This window comes from Mauremys mutica, chromosome 17 (assembly GCF_020497125.1).
Source record: "Mauremys mutica isolate MM-2020 ecotype Southern chromosome 17, ASM2049712v1, whole genome shotgun sequence".
NCBI classification, from domain to species: Eukaryota; Metazoa; Chordata; order Testudines; family Geoemydidae; genus Mauremys; species Mauremys mutica.
The window spans coordinates 16,020,425-16,041,477 of NC_059088.1; the positions used below are offsets into that span (position 1 = coordinate 16,020,425).

General features: G+C 48.1%; 1 protein-coding gene across 1 annotated transcript in view; it reads left to right on the top strand.

Moving 5' to 3' along the window:
- The first annotated feature begins 242 nt into the window (after positions 1-242).
- The window catches only part of LOC123351476 (IgGFc-binding protein-like), a 108,358-nt gene continuing 87,547 nt past the window's right edge, over positions 243-21,053 (top strand). Inside the window, exons 1-4 of the mRNA XM_044990862.1 lie at positions 243-318; positions 1,557-1,610; positions 18,604-19,827; positions 20,084-20,424. Of these exons, the coding sequence (XP_044846797.1) occupies positions 243-318; positions 1,557-1,610; positions 18,604-19,827; positions 20,084-20,424 (1,695 nt within the window). The remainder of the gene's footprint in view (positions 319-1,556; positions 1,611-18,603; positions 19,828-20,083; positions 20,425-21,053) is intronic.

The following is a 21,053-nucleotide window of genomic DNA, read 5'->3' on the forward strand; positions in this document are numbered from 1 at the left end:
CTGTGTCCAGATCTGGTGCCCACAATTCCAGAAGGATGTTGATTGGAGAGAGTTCAGAGAAGAGCCATGAGAACGGTTAAAGGATTAGAAACCTTGCCTTATAGTGACCGACCCAAGGAGATCACTCTATTTAGCTTAACAAAGACAGGGTTAAGGGGTGACTTGATTACAGTCTATGAGTATCTACAAGGGAAGCAAATATTTAGTAATGGCCTCTTCAGCCTAGCAGAGAAAGGTCTAACATGATCAAATGGCTGGAATTTGTAGCACATCATCACATGCATTCAACAGGGTTGAACAACGCAGCCAAGGATGCAGGTGCCTCCTTGAGGTCTTCGGAAGGCTGCACTATTTACTTCCTTTGTTCATGTTCCTAATACCTTAACTCATGTTGGAGAATCACCATTAGATGTAGCAGTGAAGAGCCTATGGCACACAGCGGGGTAGCTGTTATTCTTTCCAGTACAATGAGATGGGTGTGTATGGGGATAGATAAGTAAATATAGATCAGCATTATAGGCTTGTATAATGTGTGAACAAGTTTCTCATTCAGGAAGTTGTGATTAAATCTGGCACTTACTGCTTGCCCCCACCCCACCCATGGGTGTCACTGTGGAACATTGGCTACTTCCCCAAGGCGTTCCCTGCTATATAGCACCAGTGTCCTCAGGCACTGGGCTAGCCAGGTGCATGGGGCAGGTGAGCACAAACTTGTCCTTTCTCTATTGAGGCAAAACTGCTTAGATCACAGAGCAATAGGAACGTTAAAAATGCTATAGCTAGATAGATGGGGTGGGATAGCTAGGTAGTTAGACAGAGGGATGCAAACAGGGATGGATAGATAGACAATTTGTGTGGAGATGGATAGATATTGTTTACAGGGTTGTTGTAGGCATGTTGGTCCCAGGATATGAGAGAGACAAGGTGGGTCTTTTATTTGACTAACATCTGTTGGCGGAAGGACAAGCCCTACACAGAGCCCTTCTTCAGGTTGGTGTAGCTGGAAGCTTGACTCTTTCACCCACAGAAGTTGTTCTAATAAAAGATATTTCCTCACCCAACTTGTTTCTCTCAGATAGATAAATGGATAGTTACCTGCCATATGTGGTTCTCTGCTTTGTGTGAGAGCTGGATTTTGGACGCAATACATCTAATGTTTCTTCGTTTCCAATTTTTCTCTTGCATTTATTCAGGAGGGGTGTGGGGTTTAGAGCAGGAATGGTTAGGAGTGAGGACTCTTGGGTTCTATCCCCAGCTTTGGGAGGGGAGTGGGGTCTAGTGGTGAGAGCAGGAGGGGGCAGGGAGTCAGGAGTCCTGGATTCTATCCCCAGCTGTATCACAAACTCTGCAACTTTGTTCATGTCACTTCAACTCTCTGTGCCTCACTTTCCCCATAGAGAGAATATCTACCTGCCTCCCAGGTAGGCCATTCTGTCCCCATTTCTCAGGTGAAGGAGGGGGGTAAATTTGGGAGCTGATCCCCCTTAGTGTCCTCAGGCACTGATAGCCCTGCCTTCTTTCTGCATTAATCTGACACATTTCCCCTTGTTTTCCAGCAATGGCAAAGAAGGGGACGCTGCTGCTCTGCGCCTGGCTGGTGCTTCTGTGCGGTGAGTAAGGATCAAAATACCAGGGCAAAGTTTTGAACCCTGGTGTCTGAAGTTATGCACCTAGGGGTGGGATACTTAAGCTGGTTAAGCTCGGGGGACTGGCACTCTTTAATCACTTAGACGCTGTTGAACATTCTGCCCTAAGTGCCTAAATATGGAACTAAGATGAGAGCTACTCGGTAATTTTCCCCATTGAATGTTTTCTGTCAGAAAATGCAGCTTTGTGGAATTTTCTGCAGGAATATGTCAATTTCAATATAATTGTTTCAGAAAAAATTGAAATGAAGCTGTGAGTTTTCAGAGAGAACTGCAGAGATTTATGAGTGGGATGGTGCACCAGGGTTGTTCGTGATGATGGGGGGAAGGGGCTCAGTTTTCATTTATGTTTTATGTTCCTGAAGCTCAGGTTCAGAGTTTCAGCTGGGCACCTCCTCTTCCAGGAAGCCTGCTGAGCTCGGGCTGGAGCTAGGGCAGCTGGGACTTGGGGTGGCTGGGTCTGCCTGGTGCTGGGGGGGGGTGCTCTGGGACTGGAGCAGGAGGCCATGCACCACTCTGTGCTCCAGGGCTGGAGATGCTTGGGCAGCCCAGGGCTGAGGTCTGGGCCTGGCAGCTGCGGAGGAGCACAGGCCTCTGGGCTTTGGCAGGGGCCAGGCCTCAGGTGGAAGGGGTGAGCCAGGCCAGGGGCTAGCCTCCCCGAGCCTGTGGTTCACCCACCTCCCATGGCCACAGGCACTGTGGGAGGGAATTTTCCCCTCCCCACATCAGTTTGGCAGGAACATTGGAGGGTTTTCACCTTCCTCTGCAGCATGTGTGTGCAGGTCACTTGCCGGGATTCCCTGCGTATATTTAATTTAATAATTTCCCTGCCATTGCAGGAGCCTCGGGCCTGGTGGTCCTCAGTCCCTCCTCTCCTCTGCCTGTGGCAAATAATAGTTTATTCTCCTGTGGGTTGCAATAGAATCATAGAATATCAGGGTTGGAAGAGACCTCAGGAGGTCATCTACTCCAACCCCCTGCTCAAAGCAGGACCAGTCCCCAACTAAATGTTCCCAGCCAGGACTTTGTCAAGCCTGACCTTAAAAACCATTCTTCTCTTCTGCAGACTAAAGAATCCCAGTTCTCTCAGCCTCTCCTCATAAGTCATGTGCTCCAGCCCCCTAATCATTTTTGTTGCCCTCCACTGGTCTCTTTCCAATTTTTCCACATCCTTCTTGTAGTGTGGGGCCTAAAACTGGACACAGTACTCCAGATGAGGCCTCACCAATGTCGAATAGAGGGGAATGATCACGTCCCTCGATCTGCTGGCAATGCCCCTACTTATGCAGCCCCAAATGCTGTTAGCCTTCTTGGCAACAAGGGCACACTGTTGATTCATATCCAGCTTCTCGTCCACTATAACCCCTAGGTCCTTTTCTGCAGAACTGCTGCCCAGCCACTCGGTCCCTAGTCTGTAGCAGTGCATGGGCTTCTTCCGTCCTAAGTGCAGGACTCTGCACTTGTCCTTGTTGAACCTCATCAGGTTTCTTTTGGCCCAATCCTCTAATTTGTCTAGGTCCCTCTGTATCCTATCCCTACCCTCCAGCATATCTACCATTCCTCCCAGTTTAGTGTCATTTGCAAACTTGCTGAGGGTGCAGTCCACGCCATCCTCCAGATCATTAATGAAGATATTGAACAAAACTGGCTCCAGGACCGACCCTTGGGGCACTCCACTTGATACCGGCTGCCAACTAGACATGGAGTCATTGATCACTACCTGTTGAGCCCGACAATATAACCAGCTTTCTATCCACCTTATAGTCCATTCATCCAGCCCATATTTCTTTAACTTGCCAGCAAGAAAACTGTGGGAGACTGTATCAAAAGCTTTGCTAAAGTCAAGGAATAACACATCCACTGCTTTCCCCTCATCCACAGAGCCAGTTATCTCATCATAGAAGGCAATTAGGTTAGACAGGCATGACTTGCCCTTGGTGAATCCATGCTGACTGTTCCTGATCACTTTCCTCTCCTCTAAGTGCTTCAGAATTGATTCCTTGAGGACCTGCTCCATGATTTTTCCAGGGACTGAGGTGAGGCTGACTGGCCTGTAGTTCCCCAGATCCTGCTCCTTCCCTTTTTTAAAGATGGGAACTACATTAGCCTTTTTCCAGTCATCCGGGGCCTCCCCCAATCGCCATGAGTTTTCAAAGATAATGGCCAATGGCTCTGCAATCACATCCGCCAACTCCTTTAGCACCCTCAGATGCAGCGCATCCGGCCCCTTGGACTTGTGCTCGTCCAGCTTTTCTAAATAGTCCTGAACCACTTCTTTCTCCACAGAGAGCTGGTAACCTCCTCCCTGTACGGTGCTGCCCAGTGCAGTAGTCTGGGAGCTGACCTTGTTTGTGAAGACAGAGGCAAAAAAAACCATTGAGTACATTAGCTTTTTCCACATCCTCTGGCACTAGGTTGCCTCCCCCATTCAGTAAGGGGCCCACTCTTTCCTTGACCACCTTGTTGCTAAAGTACCCTTCTTGTTACTCTTAACATCCCTTGCTAGCTGCAACTCCAAGTGTGATTTGTCCTTCCTGATTTCACTCCTGTGAGCCTGAGCAATATTTTTATACTCCTTCCTGGTCATTTGTCCAAGCTTCCACTTCTTGTAAGCTTCTTTTTTGTGTCTAAGATCAGCAAGGATTTCACTGTTAAGCCAAGCTGGTCGCCTAGCATATTTACTATTTGTTCTACACATCGGGATGGTTTGTTCCTGAAACCTTAATAAGGATTCTCCAAAATACAGCCGGCTCTCCTGGACTCCTCTCCCCCTCATGTTATTTTCCCAGTGGATCCAGCCCATCACTCCCCTGAGGGAGTCAAAGTCTCTCACACTTCTAAAGTTAATCCATAGACTCTCAGGTTTTTCTGCAGTTTCATACTCTGAGCAGTCATACTGCTCTCTTACATAAAATGCAACTCCCCCACCTTTTCTGCCCTGCCTGTCCTTCCTGAACAGTTTATATGCATCCATGACAGTACTCCAATCATGTGAGTTATCCCACCAAGTCTCTGTTATTCCAATTACATCATAATTCCTTGACTGTGCCAGGACTTCCAGTTCTCCCTGCTTGTTTCTCAGGCTTCTTGCATTTGTGTATAGTGTGACAAAGTTCCTCCTCTACCTTGGTGGGTTCTGTGCTTATTGGCAGATTTGCTCACCTCAGTGATCTTCCCAACAGTCTGGGTCAACTCCTCCTGTGTCTGATCAGGAGTTGGGAGGTTTGGGGGGAACCCGCCCCCCCCTCTACTCCGGGTTCCAGCCCAGGGCCCTGTGGATCGCAGCTGCCTATAGTGCCTCCTGTAACAGCTGCATGACAGCTACAACTCCCTGGGCTACTTCCCCATGGCCTCCTCCAAACACCTTCTTTATCCTCACCACAGGACCTTCCTCCTGGTGTTTGATAACACTTCTACTCCTTAGTCCTCCAGCAGCACATCCTCTCACTCTCAGCTCCTTGCGCCTCTTGCTCCCAGCTCCTCACACGCCCACCACAAACTGAAGTGAGCTCCTTTTTAAACCCAGGTGCCCTGATTAGCCTGCCTTGATTGGCTGCAGGTGATCTAATCAGCCTGTCTGCCTTAATTGGTTCTAGCGGGTTCCTGATTACTCTAGTGCAGCCCCTGCTCTGGTCACTCAGGGAACAGAAAACTACTCATCCAGTGACCAGTATATTTGCCCTCTACCAAACTCCTGGACCCCACTGGTTTGGGTCTGTCACAATAGGCATTTAAGATAACTCGCTGATCATCCTGCTTTCTCAGTATGAGGCAGGAGTCCTCTCCTCTAGCACTCTCCTGCTCGTGCTTCCTCCTGGTATCCCACTTCCCCCACTTACCTCAGGGCTTTGGTCTCCTTCCCCCGGTGAACCTAGTTTAAAGCCCTTCTCCCTAGGTTAGCCAGCCTGCTTGCGAAGATGTGCTTCCCTCTCTTCATTAGGTGGAGCCCGTCTCTGTCTAGCAATCCTTCTTCTTGGAACACCATCCCATGGTCAAAGAATCCAAAGCCTTCTCTCCACCACCTGCATAGCCATTCGTTGACTTCCGTGATTCAACGGTCCCTACCTGGGCCTTTTTCTTCCACACTATTCTTTGGTCTCATTTTGGTTGTTGGTTTTGGTGTGAGGCTTCTTAATGGTTTTGGTGTCCTGTGACGTTCAGGAGGCCAGCTAGGTAATTTGGTGCTCCCTTCTGGCCTTAAAGTCTGTGACTCTATGATTTCGATGATGTCAAAATGGAACAGGTGCACGTTTTCAGAATGAAGTGTTTCTCATTTTTCATTTCAAAACAGCTTTTCACTGTAAAATGTATTTTATAGTCTATTATACTTTTTCACAAAATAAAAGCATTCAAAATCAAAATGAAACATTTCAGTTTTATCAAAATGTTTCAGTTGACTCGAGATGAAATTTCATTTTCAGGAGAAAAAAATCAGTGTTTCTTTCTGATTTGGGATAAAAGGAAATCTTGAAAAGGAAATCTCAGAATTACCCATGGAATGAAATTTCCAAGTTTGGACCAGTTCTATTTAGGGGTCTAACTTTAGGTATGCAGATTTGAAAATTTTGTCCCATCTCCTGATAAATTATTATTGATCTTTATGAGGTGTTATGGTAGCACTGTGGTGCCCCAGTCCTAGACCATGACTCCACGGCACCAGATGCTGTACAAACAACAGAGCAAAGAGATGGTCCCCACCCCAATGAGCTGACAGCCTGAGTATAAGAGAACAGAGGGGATCAGACAGACAGGGGAGAAAAAGGAAACAGTTGTGGTCAGCATGGTAGGGAGGTAATATTAATATTGATTTTTAAGCATTTTTTCACTTTTATTTTCAGAGTTGTGGGAAATCATGGGGGATGTCTAACATGGGTGGGGGGCTCAGACACTAATTATTAATGACAGTAGAGGTTCAGATTCAAAGAGTGAAAGCTGTATAATGGTTAAAACTCCAATTATCTACCTCACACATCAAAATATACAAAGTAAATAGAGTGCAATCAAACGCTAGTAAAGTTCTCAAGCAGCACTTTGATTAGTCACGCAGGAATGATTGTTTTTGGCGGTGTTGCGTGTATGGTGACAAGGACATTTACCAATAAAAGTATAACCCTTCCCAGCCTAACAATAGACTCTGCTTTCAGCACAGCAGTAACTTCTGTCTCTTGAACCCACTCAACGATCTGATTTGGACACATTCCTATTGAACTCAAGGACCCTCTGGGTTTGGGCTCCTTGTAGCTAAAGCATGAGCTGAAATCAGGGGCATTGAGCACTCAGCCATTTGGCATGTTGATATCAGTGGGAGATGCTGTTAACTGAGAACTGAACAGATGTAAGGGAGGGCTGTTGTAGCCTTGTTGGTCCCAGGACATTAGCGAGACAAGGTAGGGGAGATAATATCTTTTATTGGACCAACTTCTGCTGGTGGGAGAGACGAGCTTTTGAGCCACACAGAGCTCTTCTTCAGATCTAGGAAAGGTACTCCCAGCCTCATAGCTCAGGCCTGCACAACTCGTAAAGCGACGAGGGCCATATTACTCCAAAGAAAACAGCTGAGGGCTGAACCCCCCCGGCCCCACCGATGCCCCCCAGCGCCACCAAGCCCCCCCAAAACACAACACCCCCCCCAGCACCACCCAGCCCCCCTGAAAAACTCCCCCCCAGTGCCGCCCAGCCCCCCGAAATACCCCCCCCCCAGCACCGCCCGTCCCGTGGAAACAAACTCTCTTTCCCCAGCGCTGCCCCACCAAAACAGCGGTATTGAACCTTGGTAATATGTTATAGCGGGCCCCTAAGGTAGTATAATTAAGGTAAAAGAAAAATGTCTTTTTGCTAGAAGTAGAATAAGATCTTTCCCCCCTGTTGAATGAATGAGGTGTGACTGAGGAAGGTGAGGAAGGCAGCACCTCCAGACAGCTGCAACCCTTGGAGAGAGGCTGGGAGCCAGACCAGATCAGTAGAACAGGTCAGCCACCGACTCGCAGCTCGCCTCCTCAGACCCCCTCCCCCGCCGCCAGCTCACCTGCCCCCCCGCCCCGCCACTGCCCGCCCACTCGCCTACTCACCCCCCACAGGCTGCACAGTGAGCCCACGAAGGCTGCATGTGGCCCCCGGGCTGCATCTTGTGCAGGCCGACATAGCTAAATTGTTTAGCATGAGTAGTTAGCACGTATTCCAGAGAGCGTTCAAGGTAGAGTGGCTCATTAACACCTCTGCAGACATAGGATAAAAAGAGGGGGTTAGTGCAGGCTTTCTCACACTGGGGATCAGGACCCCTCAGGGGGTCGCGAGGTTATTACATGTGGGGGTTGCGAGCTGTCAGCCTTCACCCCAAACCCCGCTTTGCCTTCAGCATTTATAAGGGTATTAAATATATTTAAAAGTGTTTTTAACTTATAAGGGGGGGGGTCGCACTCAGAGGCTTGCTGTGTGAGAGAGGTCACCAGTATGAAAGTTTGAGAACCACTGGGTTAGTGGGTTACAGATTGTTGAAATCCAGTGTCTCTGTTCAGGCCATGATTTTTAGTGTCTAGCAGGGTTATGAATTAAGCTCGCAAGCTGGTCTTTTGAATGCACTGTGCAGGTTTCCTTTCAGGATGAGGACTGATAGGTCACATATAGAGAAAAGGGTTCACCCACAGGTAAGGTTGTTTTTATCTTTGACCATTTTCCTGTACGAGTTCATTCAAGAATGTAGTGATTATCTGGTTTCACCCACAGAGTTGTTACTGGGGCATTTAGTGCACCGAATGGGGTACCCCACATGTTGAGACAGGCACGTGTAGAATCCATGGATCTTGAAAGGTGTGTTGTGGGGGGTGTTGATCATTGTGGCAGTGGAGATATGTCTATGGGTTTTACATCAGTAGCAAAATGATAAATATTATCATTTTGCTACTGATGTAATGGGGGTGGATCGAGCCACAGCCATTGTAGGTGTGAAAGGGGGTGAACTGATGAATTCGCCAGGGTGCCAGTTAGATTTTAAAGCTGATATCGAACAAACTAGGTTTGCCAATCTATAACAGGATCCAATAGGATAAACCCTTTCTATTGAGTCTAGGGTGGTGGTTTTCAAACTTTTTTTCTGGGGACCCAGTTGAAGAAAATTGTTGATGCCTGCGACCCAACGGAGCTGGGGATGAGGAGTTTGGGTGTGGGAGGGGCTCTGGACTGGGGCAGAGGGTTGGGGTGAGGGCTGTGGGGTGGGGCCAGAAATGAGGGGTTCAGGATGTGGGAGGGGGCTCTGGGCTGGGGCAGGGGGTTGGGGTGTGGGAGGGGATCAGGGCTCTGGGCTGGGGGTACATGTTCTGGGCTGGGGCCAGGGATGAGGAGTTTGGGGTGCAGGAAGGGGTTCCAGGTATGGGGGCAATCAGGGCTGGGGCAGAGAGCTGGGGCGTGGGAGGGGGTCAGGACTCTGGGCTGGGACTGGGGATGTGGGGTTTGGGGTACAGGAGGGGCTCTGGGTTTTGGGGGGGCTCAGGGCTAGGGCAGGGGATTGGGGTGCGGGGTTGGGGCATGGCCTTACCTCCGGCGGCTCCTGGTAAGTGGTGCAGCCCGTGTACACCACGGACCCACGGTTTGAAAAACACTGATCTAGGGAGCATTACTTTACTAGTTTAACACTGGGTTCTTTTCAGGTCAACTTTTAACTTGAACAGAGTTCCTCAAATCCTGATTTCTCAAACCAGGACAGTATTTCCCTAATTAGTTGATTATTTTTAACCAACCAACAGTTTAATAATACACCCAGAGCCACATTAAGATATAATCGTTCACTACTCTAACGTAGACACAACCACTTGTACATATTACACACACAATACAGTCTTGCAGGCAATTATCTGGAGCTGAGGCTCAGCAGTTATAGCAAAGAACAATGCAAATGACCGAGATTTCTGATTACATTTACTTATGATCAACAGTTCTCAATTCTTTAGTACCTACCACATTTATCACACTGCCCAGGGCTCCCTTGTCTCCAAGGCACTTTGAAGAGTGTGATCACTTCTCTTTGCCTACATTGGTGCAAAAGGGACACGTTTAGAATATTAAAAGCAATTTCTTAAAGCAATTCTCTCTTAGGGCAATTTGCTTGGACTTATAAAGAAGTTAAAAATCTCAGATATGGTTACTGAGGTCTCATGAGAGGGTGCAGACTCAGCAAGATAATCCAGGGCCACCCACAGGATTCAGGGGGCCTGGAGCAAAGCAATTTCAGGGGCCCCTTCTATAAAAAAAGTTGCAATACTATAGAATACTATAGTCTCGTGGGGGCCCCTGTCGGGCCTGGGGCATATTGCCCCACTTGCTCCCACACTCCCCCCGGGCGGCCCTGAGATAACCTATCAGGGGTGGATCCAGGCCCCAGCACGCCAAGTGCGCGCTTGGGGCGGCACGCCGCGGGGGGCGCTCTGCCGATCGCCGGGAGGGCGGCAGGCGGCTCCGGTGGACCTCCCGCAGGCACGTCTGCAGGAGGTCCACCGGAGCCGCGGGACCAGCGGACCCTCTGCAGGCATGTCTGCGGGAGGTCCACCGGAGCCGTGGGACCAGCGGACCCTCTGCAGGCATGTCTGCGGGAGGTCCACCGGAGCCGCGGGACCGGCGACCGGCAGAGTGCCCCCTGCGGCGTGCCGCCGTGATTGGGGCGGCGGAATGGCTAGAGCCTCCCCTGTAACCTACAGTTATTTATATTAAAGAATAGAAGGGGAAATACAATCTATTAAATGAAATCTCACAGCTACTTGTTATCCTCTTAGCCCTGGGATGGGGGAGTGTCCTTTCCACATGGCTGGTCCGGGCGTAGGTCGCACTCAGAATTCTGTAGCTTCTTGTGTTGGGTTCAGTCAACTCACTCTCTTGAGCACCTGGTGACCCCAGTTTATAGAACTTTGTTTCAGGGCTCATTGGAGGGGGCCACCTTCTAACTCCTATTGGACATGTGCCATGTGGGTGCAGCTCTTTCTCTCTGGCTTCCATTGGTATCCCATAAATGGTGATAGTGAACAGCAAATGTCTTCAATTCTTTTCTGATCGGAGGCTTTTTAAGTTTGATTCATTTTAATGATGGTATTTCGTAATTGTCCCCTTCGATCAGTTTGGATCCTCTCCTTTCAAGCAATCTCTGTTAATATACCACAGTTATACCGTGGTTTATATATCTTACCATTCTCCTTGTGCCAGACAATTCCTATTACTTCCAGCGTGCAACAGTTATTTACAATGGAAACCAACAAAATCCTTATAATCTTCTCAATTTGGAGAACACACTCCACACAGTCTTTGATTATACTGAGCATTAAGACTTACTACAGAACATGAGATGTGTGTTCCACATATAGCAGGATGCAGTTCTGATTCACAAAGCAAACAAATGTGCAGATTCTAATTTAGGGTGAAAAACAGATTATTCACAATATATTTGGTTTAGAAGGAAACAATTTATAGGTTATTATTTGGTGTGAAAACACGTGGCTTGGATTTCTTGGGGTAACAGTTCACCCAATTGGACCTTTCAGCCTTACAGCCACATTTCTAGTTTGTTTAACTTGCAGCTTCCCCACCCACCTCTTGATCTACTCAATGTGCAATGGGCCACTTTGCACAGGAAATCAGGGTCTGACTCTTCTTTAATAGCTTGGAGTTTTTTAGCTAGGTTGGGGGGGAGAAAGAGGTTTATACTTATGCAAATTATAAGAGATTTTTGTCTAGGTGATTAACAATATTCTAATTCAGCCATTTTAATATATGGAGATATACCTATCCTAGCTCATAGAACTGGAAGGGACCCCGAAAAGTCATCAAGTCCAGCCCCCTGCCTTCACTAGCAGGACCAAGTACCGATTTTTGCCCCAGATCCCTAAGTGGTCCCTTCAAGGATTGAATTCACTATCCTGGGTTTAGTAGGCCAATGCTCAAACCACTGAGCTATCCCTCCGCCAAATTTAATTTCTATAGCTGGGGAGGGGAATGCTCAACCTTGGCTGATCCATGGGTTCTTAGACAAAGTGTCTCACATGATGTGAACCATTTTCTTACTGTCTTCATAGATGGATCCTATTTTGGGATAACAGAGGTGAAGAGGTTTTCTAATGGTTGAGGGCCAGAAGGAATCATTAGTTATTAATCATTCCAGGCATAACTGGTCTATATATCCCTTATGCTGTACACAGAACAAGAATTTACAATCTAGTAGTTCACCTCTACTGCCACTTAGTGGTCAGACAATACGCCAATAGAATGAAGGCCAGGTGGTGTGGTGTCAGAAGACCAGATCATAGGCAGTCAGGCCTACTGGTCCGAGTCTGAGTGTGAGAACCAATGGTCGAGGGAGCCAGAACCAGGGCTGAAGGTCAAAACCGAGGTCAGAATCCCAATGCCAGAACCAAGGGCCAAGACATAGAACCAGGACCAAAGTCAGAACCGGAGACAGAGTCTGCATGCTAGAGCCAAGGGTCAAGACAGAATCAGAGCGAAAGGTCAGAACTGCAGTCAGAGCCCAAATGGCAGAGCCAAGTGTTGAGACAAAGTCAGACTCAGGAATAAGAACTGAAGTTCGGAACCAGATTACCAGGAAATGCAGGAGCGAGGCTGAGACAGAACTGCATCAAGACTGGGTGCAGAGTGCAGAGCAGGATGTGGGCTGGAGCCATGGAGGAGGGATAGCTCAATGGTTTGAGCATTGGCCTGCTAAACCCAGGGTTGTGAGTTCAATCCTTGAGGAGGCCACTTAAGGATCTGGGGCAAAAATTGGTACTGCTAGTGAAGGCAGGGGGCTGGACTTGATGACCTTTTGAGGTCCCTTCCAGTTCTAGGAGATGGGTATATCTCCAATTATTACCTATTACCAAAGCAGGAGTAGGGCTTGGAAAGAGACAAGCACAGCGAGGCAGAGAGTCCACAGGCATGTGCATTGAGCAGCCAGGGGGTTGCTAGCTTCTTCAGCCAGCAGGGGTGGCTCGAGGCCCCAGCACGCCAAGCGCGTGCTTGGGGCGCTCTGCTGGTCGCTGGGAGGGCGGCAGGCAGACAGCCTTCGGCGGCATGCCTGCGGAGGGTCCGCTGGTTCTGCAGCTTCAAGGTCCACCGCAGCCGCAGGATCGGTGACCGGCAGAGCGCCCCCTGTGGCAGGCTGCTGTGCTTGGGGCGGCGAAATGTCTAGAGCCGCCCCTGTCAGCCAGTCAGGCAGAGTGGGCCATCTGGCAGCCTTGCTGACTTATTAGGGAGTCCGGACTATTGAGCTGGTGCAGCTGCAGGGCCTGCCATATGGTGTGGTCTAGTTGGCAGAATGTCATACTTGGCTGCAACAGAACAGGGTGCTGGTCCCGGCAACTCCAGGGTGATCTGATTCAAGTCTCTTCACTATATCCATGTAGTCACATACTTAGATAAACAGGAGACTATCCATTAGGAGTAGGGAGGTTATGTTACCTCTGCATTTGGCTCCGGTATGACTGCTGCCATGTCCAGGTCTAGAGTCCACAAGTCAAGAAGGATGTTGACCAGCTGGAGAAGGTTCAGAGAAGACCCACAAGAATGATTAAAGGATTGGAAAGCTTGTCTCCTAGTGATTGACTCACAGAGCTCAATTTATTTAGTTTAACAAAGAGAGGGTTAGAATCAGAGAAGATTAGGATTGGAAGGGACCTCAGGAGGTCAGCTAGTCCAACCCCCTGCTCATGAGCCCTAAAATCATGAGGTTTTTTAAAAATTAAGATGATAGTGTGTGTTTTGGCCTGTTTTTTTTTTCAGTTTTGAGAGACACTGACAATGCTACTGGCTCTCACAGGTGTATCGTGACTTAGGAGGTTTTGGTCTCTCCTGTTGTTACCCACACACTCAAGGGCACCCACCTTTACCCAGTTCCTAGGGCTCAAGGCATAACCCTCTTAATTTAGGCACCCCGACCCTTTCCCAGTTCCTAGGGCTCCAGGCGAAAAACACCTAACTTTACCCCTCTGTGGGCTCTGGGCTCTACTCCTCCATGGGCTCAGAGCAAACAGCCTTTCCCTGTGAACTCAGAGCAAACACCCTTTCCCTTTGGACTCAGGGCTTAATTTTTAGCAGGTTTATGGGGTCTTTAACCAGTGAAAGAGCCTTTAACAGTAATATCCTACATAACCTCTATTTAATAACAATCACCAAAACCAAAATGTACATGCTACACATACTGTGCTCACAACTCCCAGTAAGACAGATGAACTTTTCCCGATGGCCAGTCGGGATCAGGTCCATTTGGGGGACTCCAGTTTCTGCACGATGTCAGAGGCAGAGTGTTGCGGTCTGGCAGCTCTGATCTTGGGGTTGTGTCCTGGAGTTGGTTCCCAAAGAACTTCCTTTAGGACCTCAGTTTATATAGTGAAATTTGAGTCCTTTGTAGCTATACCTTAACCAATCACGATACTAAAATTGTACTAACCAATCCTAACATAGCATAACAAAATTCTCTAACCAATCCTATCCCACCACCTTAATTAATTTGCACCTAGCAAAATTAATTTTGTAACAGGCAGAAACAATTAAAGAACCAGACAGAGACCATACAGACAAACAATAGGGAAGTGGGGACCATAATGACAAAACAATAAAGAAATGAGGATTTCACAACCACAGCCATTGATAAGTGATTTCTTGACAGACAGGATGCTATCGTGACAGATTTTTGTTACCAATTTGCCTGAGGCATTAGGTGATCAGGCTGAGGTCACAGGATTTAGTTGGGTTTGGTCCTGCTTTGAGCAGGGGGTTGGACTAGATGACCTCCTGAGGTCCCTTCCAACCCTGAGATTCTATGATTCTATGATTGTTTGGGGAGGAGATGACGAAACATACCAAGTGTCTAAGTTTTAAAGCTTTATTAATAAAATAACAGGAGAGAGTGCTGGGTGTGTGTGTTCCCCATGTCACTCAGAGGAAGGAAGAAAGCGTTAGTGCCCCAAGCCCTAACCCACTTTCATACTCACACCCGCGCTACCCGAGGCTGGCCAAGCTTGGGTGTAACATAAGAAGAAAGGGGGTGGATGGGAGTTCTTGTCCTGGGCCCAGGTTGTTTGGGATCCACTGTGATCTCTGACTTGCTTTGGCTCTCGGGAGGGTTTTTAAGTCCTGGGTTCTTTTGGGGGTGTTTTTGTTCAGGGCCCTCTGTTCCTGGTGCTCTTTGTACCAGTCCAAACTGGCTTTCTGTGGCCTTCTCAGTTTCCCCCAAAACACACCGGCAGCCGTGAGACGGTTATTTTTCCCTTGTTGTTTTACTTTTTTTGTGGCCCCTGCAATTTGTTCAGCCACTCTCATTTCTTCCGGCTGGTCAGGGGGTGGGAATCCCCCGCTTCCTTCTTGGCAGGTGTGTGCAATGGCCTTGGGCTGGAGTCAGCGCCTTATCTTTGGGTGTAGCTGGAACATCAAGTTAACCCTGTTTTTTTCTCCTTTCCTCCCCCTCCGGCCTTTTGTCACCTGTAAAGAAACCTTTTGTTCCGCATTCATACCTTTAACCCTTTAACCCTTCCCAAAATGCCTTGCGATGCTTGCAACAGTGTTAGCAACATACAATGCTGATCTGCCTCCCCAGGGGACCCCCTGAGGGAGGGAGCCACTGGGTTGTGACACTATCAAACTAACTTTTCTTTAGCCATCTTAAGATCTGTTTTTCACCTGGTGACAGTGGGTGCCATTAGGATGGGACCTCCTTCTTACCAGCCTGATCCTACGTTGCTTTAATGTAATTTAGATGGAATGTGAGGAGGTGACTTCCTGCTTCTTAGCTAATGGCTGCTGCTTGGCTGCTCTTTTAATCTGGCTGCAGACGAAGGCCTTAGGCTTTAGACCTTACAATATGGCTGAGACAAAGGCCTTATCCTTATACTGCAGAACCTCTTGCTAAAGACCCCAACTGAAAGCAAAGTGCTCAGATCTGTGTAAAGTGCCACCAGACTGTGCTGAGCTCACAGGGTATCCCTGACCCATCAAAATGCCCATTACCAAATGCCGTACCCCTCCGCTAGCCCCACCTCTGCCACCCTACATCCCGTTTCGACAATTTCACAACAAAAAAATCTGTTTCTTTCATTTCAAAATGACTTTTTGTTTTGAAATGTAAATTAATTTATTCTAAAACTATGTAAAAAAGAGATCAAAATTGGAACAAAGTATTTTGAAATGATCAAATCAAAACATTTAAATTAATCCAAACTGAAAGAAAGTCAGAGTTTCAGTTTGCAAAAATTTTCAGCATTTCCACTTTTCATTCAAATCTGGAATGGGAAAAATTTTAGAAATATTGAAAAATCTCATGGGAGGAATATCATTTCCTACCCAGGCCTTATCATCAGTAGATTTCAAACTGCTGTACAAAGCAGGTCATTATCCCCATTTTACAGTTGGAGAAATTAAGGCACAGAAAAGGGAAGTTCTTTGCCTACAGTCACCCAGCAAACTAGGGTCAGACCTGTGCACAGAACCCATGCCTTATGAAGCCCAGTGTCAGCTTTAGTCAAAGCTGCACAGGTGTCTTCAGAAGGTTTAATAGTCAAGCTGGTTTCAGGTTTTTTAAATGAAAAGAATTCTCATTTTAAATGGCCTTTTTAAAATAACTTTTGTGAAACTGGTGGATTTTTTCCCCCCTTGAAATTTTTTGGATTTTGAAAAATTTAAACAGAAACTGTAAACAACCTGTTGGTTTTTCATTTTTTTTCTTTGATTTTTTTCATCTTATTTTTTTTAGCTTTCTTTGTGCTCAGTTATCTCTCTGTTTGGTCTTCTTCATTCATTCCTTTTTAATTTGATTTTCTTCTTTTTTTGGAATTCTTAATGCTTTTTTGTTCTTTCTCAATCTTCAAGTCTGGATTTTTTCATACGCATTCTTCATCTTGTTCTGTCTTCATACTCAGTCTTTTTCTCTCATGTTCTTTGTACTGAATATTCTTCTACAAATATGTATTTCTTCATGCTCATTCTTCTTGTTCGATTGTCTTCATGGTCAATCTTCAAGTCTGCATTTCTTCATGCTCATTCTTCTTTTGTCTTCTTCATACTCTGCATTATTCTTTAAGTTTGGATTTCTTCATGCTCATTCTTCTTGTTCAGGCCTCTTCATGCTCAATCTTCTTCACATTTGGATTTCTTTATGCTCGCTCTTCATCTTGTTCTGGCTTCTTTTTGTTCAATCTTTTCTCTCACTTGTGCTCAGTCATTCTTCTCCATCATTTTCAAGTTTCAGTAACTCCTCAGTTACCGTCCTCCCGCTTAACGTTGTTTCGAAGTTACGTCGCTGCTCCATTAGGGAACATACTCATTTAAAGTTGTCTAACGCTCCCTTATAATGTCTTTGGCCAACTTTACAAGGGAGCATTGCACAAGTTCCTCTTCTCTGCCTCCTCCCCCTCCCTCCCTCCCAGCGCTTCCCCCAGCTGTTTGGTGGTTCTTAGGATTTTCTGGGAGGGAGGGAGCGAGCAGGGAAGCTGCCCCCGCACCCCCCCCCCGGCAGGCAGGGCCATCCAGAACACAGGGGCTGCAGGGTCCTGGGCTAGGGGGGCCCTGAGGCCCTGGCCTGCAGCTCTAAAGCCCCTTTCGGAATGCGGCCCTGCGAGCACGGGCCAGAGGACTCAGGAGGAGCAGAGGCTTCTCTCTGGCCGGCTTTGAAGAGGAAAGAGCCGCTTCTCTCTGGCACCTGCACGGCTGCCCCTCTTCCTCCTGAGGCCTCCAGCCCATGCTAGCAGGGCCGCATTTCGAAAGGGGCTTTAGAGCTGCAGGCCAGGGCCCCAGGGACCCCTTAGCCCAGGGCCCTAAAGCCCCTAAAGCCCCTGCGTTCCAGGGGCCCTGCTTTCCGGGGAGGGGGGGGTGGAGCAGCTCCCAGAATCGTGGCCATGGAGATGGTGCTGCGCTGTGCAGAGCCACCTGCACACCCCCTGCATCAAACAGGAGCTGCCCCAGGTAAGTGCTCTGCACCTCCTGCCTGCCCCAGCCCTGAGCCTCCTCCCACACCCCCACCCTGAGCGCCCTCCTGCACCCTAACTCCCTGCCAGACCCTGCACCCCACTCTGAGCACCCTCCCACACCCTAACTCCCTCCCAGACCCTGCACCCCACTCTGAGCACCCTCCCACACCCTAACTCCCTCCCAGGCCCTGCACCCCACCCTGAGCACCCTCCTGCACCCTAACTCCCTCCCAGACCCTGCACCCCCAGCCCTGAGCCCCAGAGGTAAGATAAGGGCACCTCCCCACCACAGTACAGTACTGTACAGTATATAATGCCTTTTGTCTGCCCACCAGAAAATTCCTTGGAACCTAACCCCCCAATTTATGGGAAAATTGGATTAGTTTAACATTGTTTCACTTAAAGTTGCATTTTTCAGGAACATAACTACAACGTTAAGTGCGGAGTTACTGTTCTTCATGTTGGTTCTCATCTTCTCTGTTTTCCGTCTTCCTCACATTTGGTCTTCCTTGTCCCTGTGTTTGGTGGCACTTCTTTGTGTGCAGTCTTTTTCTTTGTATTCATATTCAGTTGTCCTTGTTTTTCAAGTTCAGAGTTCTCTGCGATGGTTGATTTGCTTTCTTCATGTCTGGTCTTTTTCCACATTTAAGCTTCTTCTTCATACTTTATTTCCTACTGTTATTAAGTCGTTCTTCCTCGTATTTGGTCTTCTTCATGATAGGTCTTCTTTTGCATGTTCTCCCTTCTCCGAGAGGATAATGCCAGTCTAATGGTTAGAGCAGAGGGGTCTGGAAGTCAGGACTCCTGGTTTCTATTTTTAAGTCTGGAAGGAAAGTGGGGTTTAGGGTTGAACTAAGAGAGCCTAGGAGTCAGGACTCCAGCGTTCTATTCCCTACGTGGGTGGGTGACTAGTATCTCTTGCTTAGAGCAATGAATCTGGAAGTTGGGACACTTGGGTTCTTTTCCCAGATGTGATTTGGTGTGGGGTTTCTGATCCTCTTTCTTAATCCACAATCTGTTACTTTCAGGTCTTTGCAGAGCAAGTTTCCGTGGGAAAGAATTCATTACAGTCTTCATGCAAAACCATGTTGAAAGTGTCGGAGCAGATTGCAAGCTGTTCATCACTGGTTACCATGCCTCCACTACGGTTACTGTGACGGTGAACAAGGGTATGTTCCGGAGAGTGACGCCTGTTGGAGAAGGACAGATGGTGACCGTGCAGATCCCAGCCTCTGTAGAGATGTTTGGGAGCAAAATGTTTGATAGCACCATCCTGATTCAGGCTGACAAAGACATCTCTGTCCTGTCTGTTAACTCAAAGCCCAATTCCATTGCTACCACTGTAGTGTACCCCACTGAGAAGTTGGGTACTGTATATTACATTGTAAGTCCACCTGGTTTCCATTTAGGAAGCTACAAAGAGTTTGCTGTTGTAGCAGGGCAGGCTCCCACTACAGTTGATATTTACTTGAAAGGGGCTGTACTGTTCAAAGGGTGGATCTATGCTGCTGGGCGTAAACTCACAGTTACCCTCGCTCCCTACCAAGCCTTGCAACTACAAAGCTTAGTTGATTTATCTGGTACCAAGATTGAGTCTCGGGAACATGTGGCCGTCTTGACTGGGCACAGCTGTGCTGAAAAAAACACCGCTTGTGATCACGCTGTCGAGCAGCTCCTGCCCGTCTCCAGCTGGGGCAGCACATACATCATCCCTCCTCTGTCCTTCCAGAACAAGTATGACATTGCGTACATCGTCGCCTCCCAAAACACTCGCATTGACTATCAGTCAGGGCCCACACGAGCTTCCCGCAACATATTGGCTGGGCAGGTTGTTGAATTTGAAGTCCGAGTCTCTCACCCACTTTACATCTCTGCTAGCGCCGGCATCCAGGTTCTTCTCTTCTTCACTGGTGCTAAAAATGGGAAATCCACGTATGACCCATTCTTCATCAACATCCCACCCATCATAAGCTACTGCCAATCCTACCACATTGACGGGGTGAAGGAGTTTGAGAACCATGTGTTGATCATAGTCAAGAGCTCAGAGTCTGGCAGGATCACCTCTGATCAGAGAGCCATAGGAAATGTCCAGTGGAGGCAGATCCCCGGCACGGAGTATTCTTGGGGAGAGTACAGCTTCGGCATAGGGATTAGTGCCCTTTCCATACAGCACCCGACCTCTCCCTTCGGTCTGCTGAGCTTTGGAGGGAACGATCATGGTGGATATGGCTCATCCGGCGTTTGTGCACACAGTAAGTCAATTTTGGGTGTAAATAAAAGCCACCCTCCCTCCCCCAATCCTCCATAGAATGGGATATGGCAACACATATACACAAAGAGACTGCACACAGCTTGAAATCAAGCTTTGTCACCTTTGTTTACCAGCCCCCTCATCCTGCACTGAGACTGCTAGTGGCTGAAAAATGCACAGCAAACAGATTGTTTCAATGCCTGCCAGTACATGGCATAAGTGATCTCTTGTATAACTGGCCGGTTGAATCTTTCTAGGTAACCCGACCCTGTCCTGCAGCACTGTTCAATGCAGGAAGAAAGAGACGTGTCAGATTGTAGATGGCCGCCCGGAGTGTGTGGCTGAGTCAGAATCCACCTGCTGGGCTCAGGGAGACCCACATTATCACACCTTCGATGGGCGGAATTTCGACTTCATGGGCACCTGCACCTACACCATCGCCAAGACCTGTGGCTCAGATTCAACTCTCCCGTCATTCAGTGTCAAGGCCAAGAACGACAACAGGGGCAACACGCGTGTTTCCTATGTTGGTTATGTGACGGTTGAAGTCTATAATGTCACTGTCTCAGTGATCAGATATGAGACTGGGTTTGTGAGGGTAAGAGAGCAATGTGAATAAATACTGATATTTTGTTTTCTGCTTATGTTTTAAGGGTAGATTTGGTGATGCTAACATAAAGTCACATATGGCAGCTGCTGGAAAGTTTTACGACAGAGTTTTACTTCAGATTTGAATAATAGCTCGCTTGCTATTCCAGCCCTGGGTTCCTCCTCTTCCTTCAACTCTGCCAGTGCCCCTTAATCCTATCACACATCCCCTTGCAATTCCAGCCCTGGTATCCCCCCCTTTCCCCTCAACTCTGCCAGTGCCCCTTAATCCTAACCCACAGCCCCCTGCTATTCCAGCTCTGGCCTCCCCCCTTTCACCTCACCTCTGCCAGTGCCCCTTAATCCTAACCCACAGCCCCCTGCTATTCCAGCCCCGGTTTTTCCCACTTTCCCCTCACCTCTGCCAATGCCCCTTAATCCTGACCTGGGATCACCTCACACCCAGCTCTGCCAGTGCCTCTCAGTCTAAACTGACAGTCCCCCTGCAACTCCAGCCCTGGGCTCTCCACATACACACAGATCTGCTGGTGACCATCAACCAAGACCCACAATCTCCCCGCAACTATCCCAGCCCTGGGCTGCCCCCCCCAGTCCCCACATACACATAGCTCTACTATC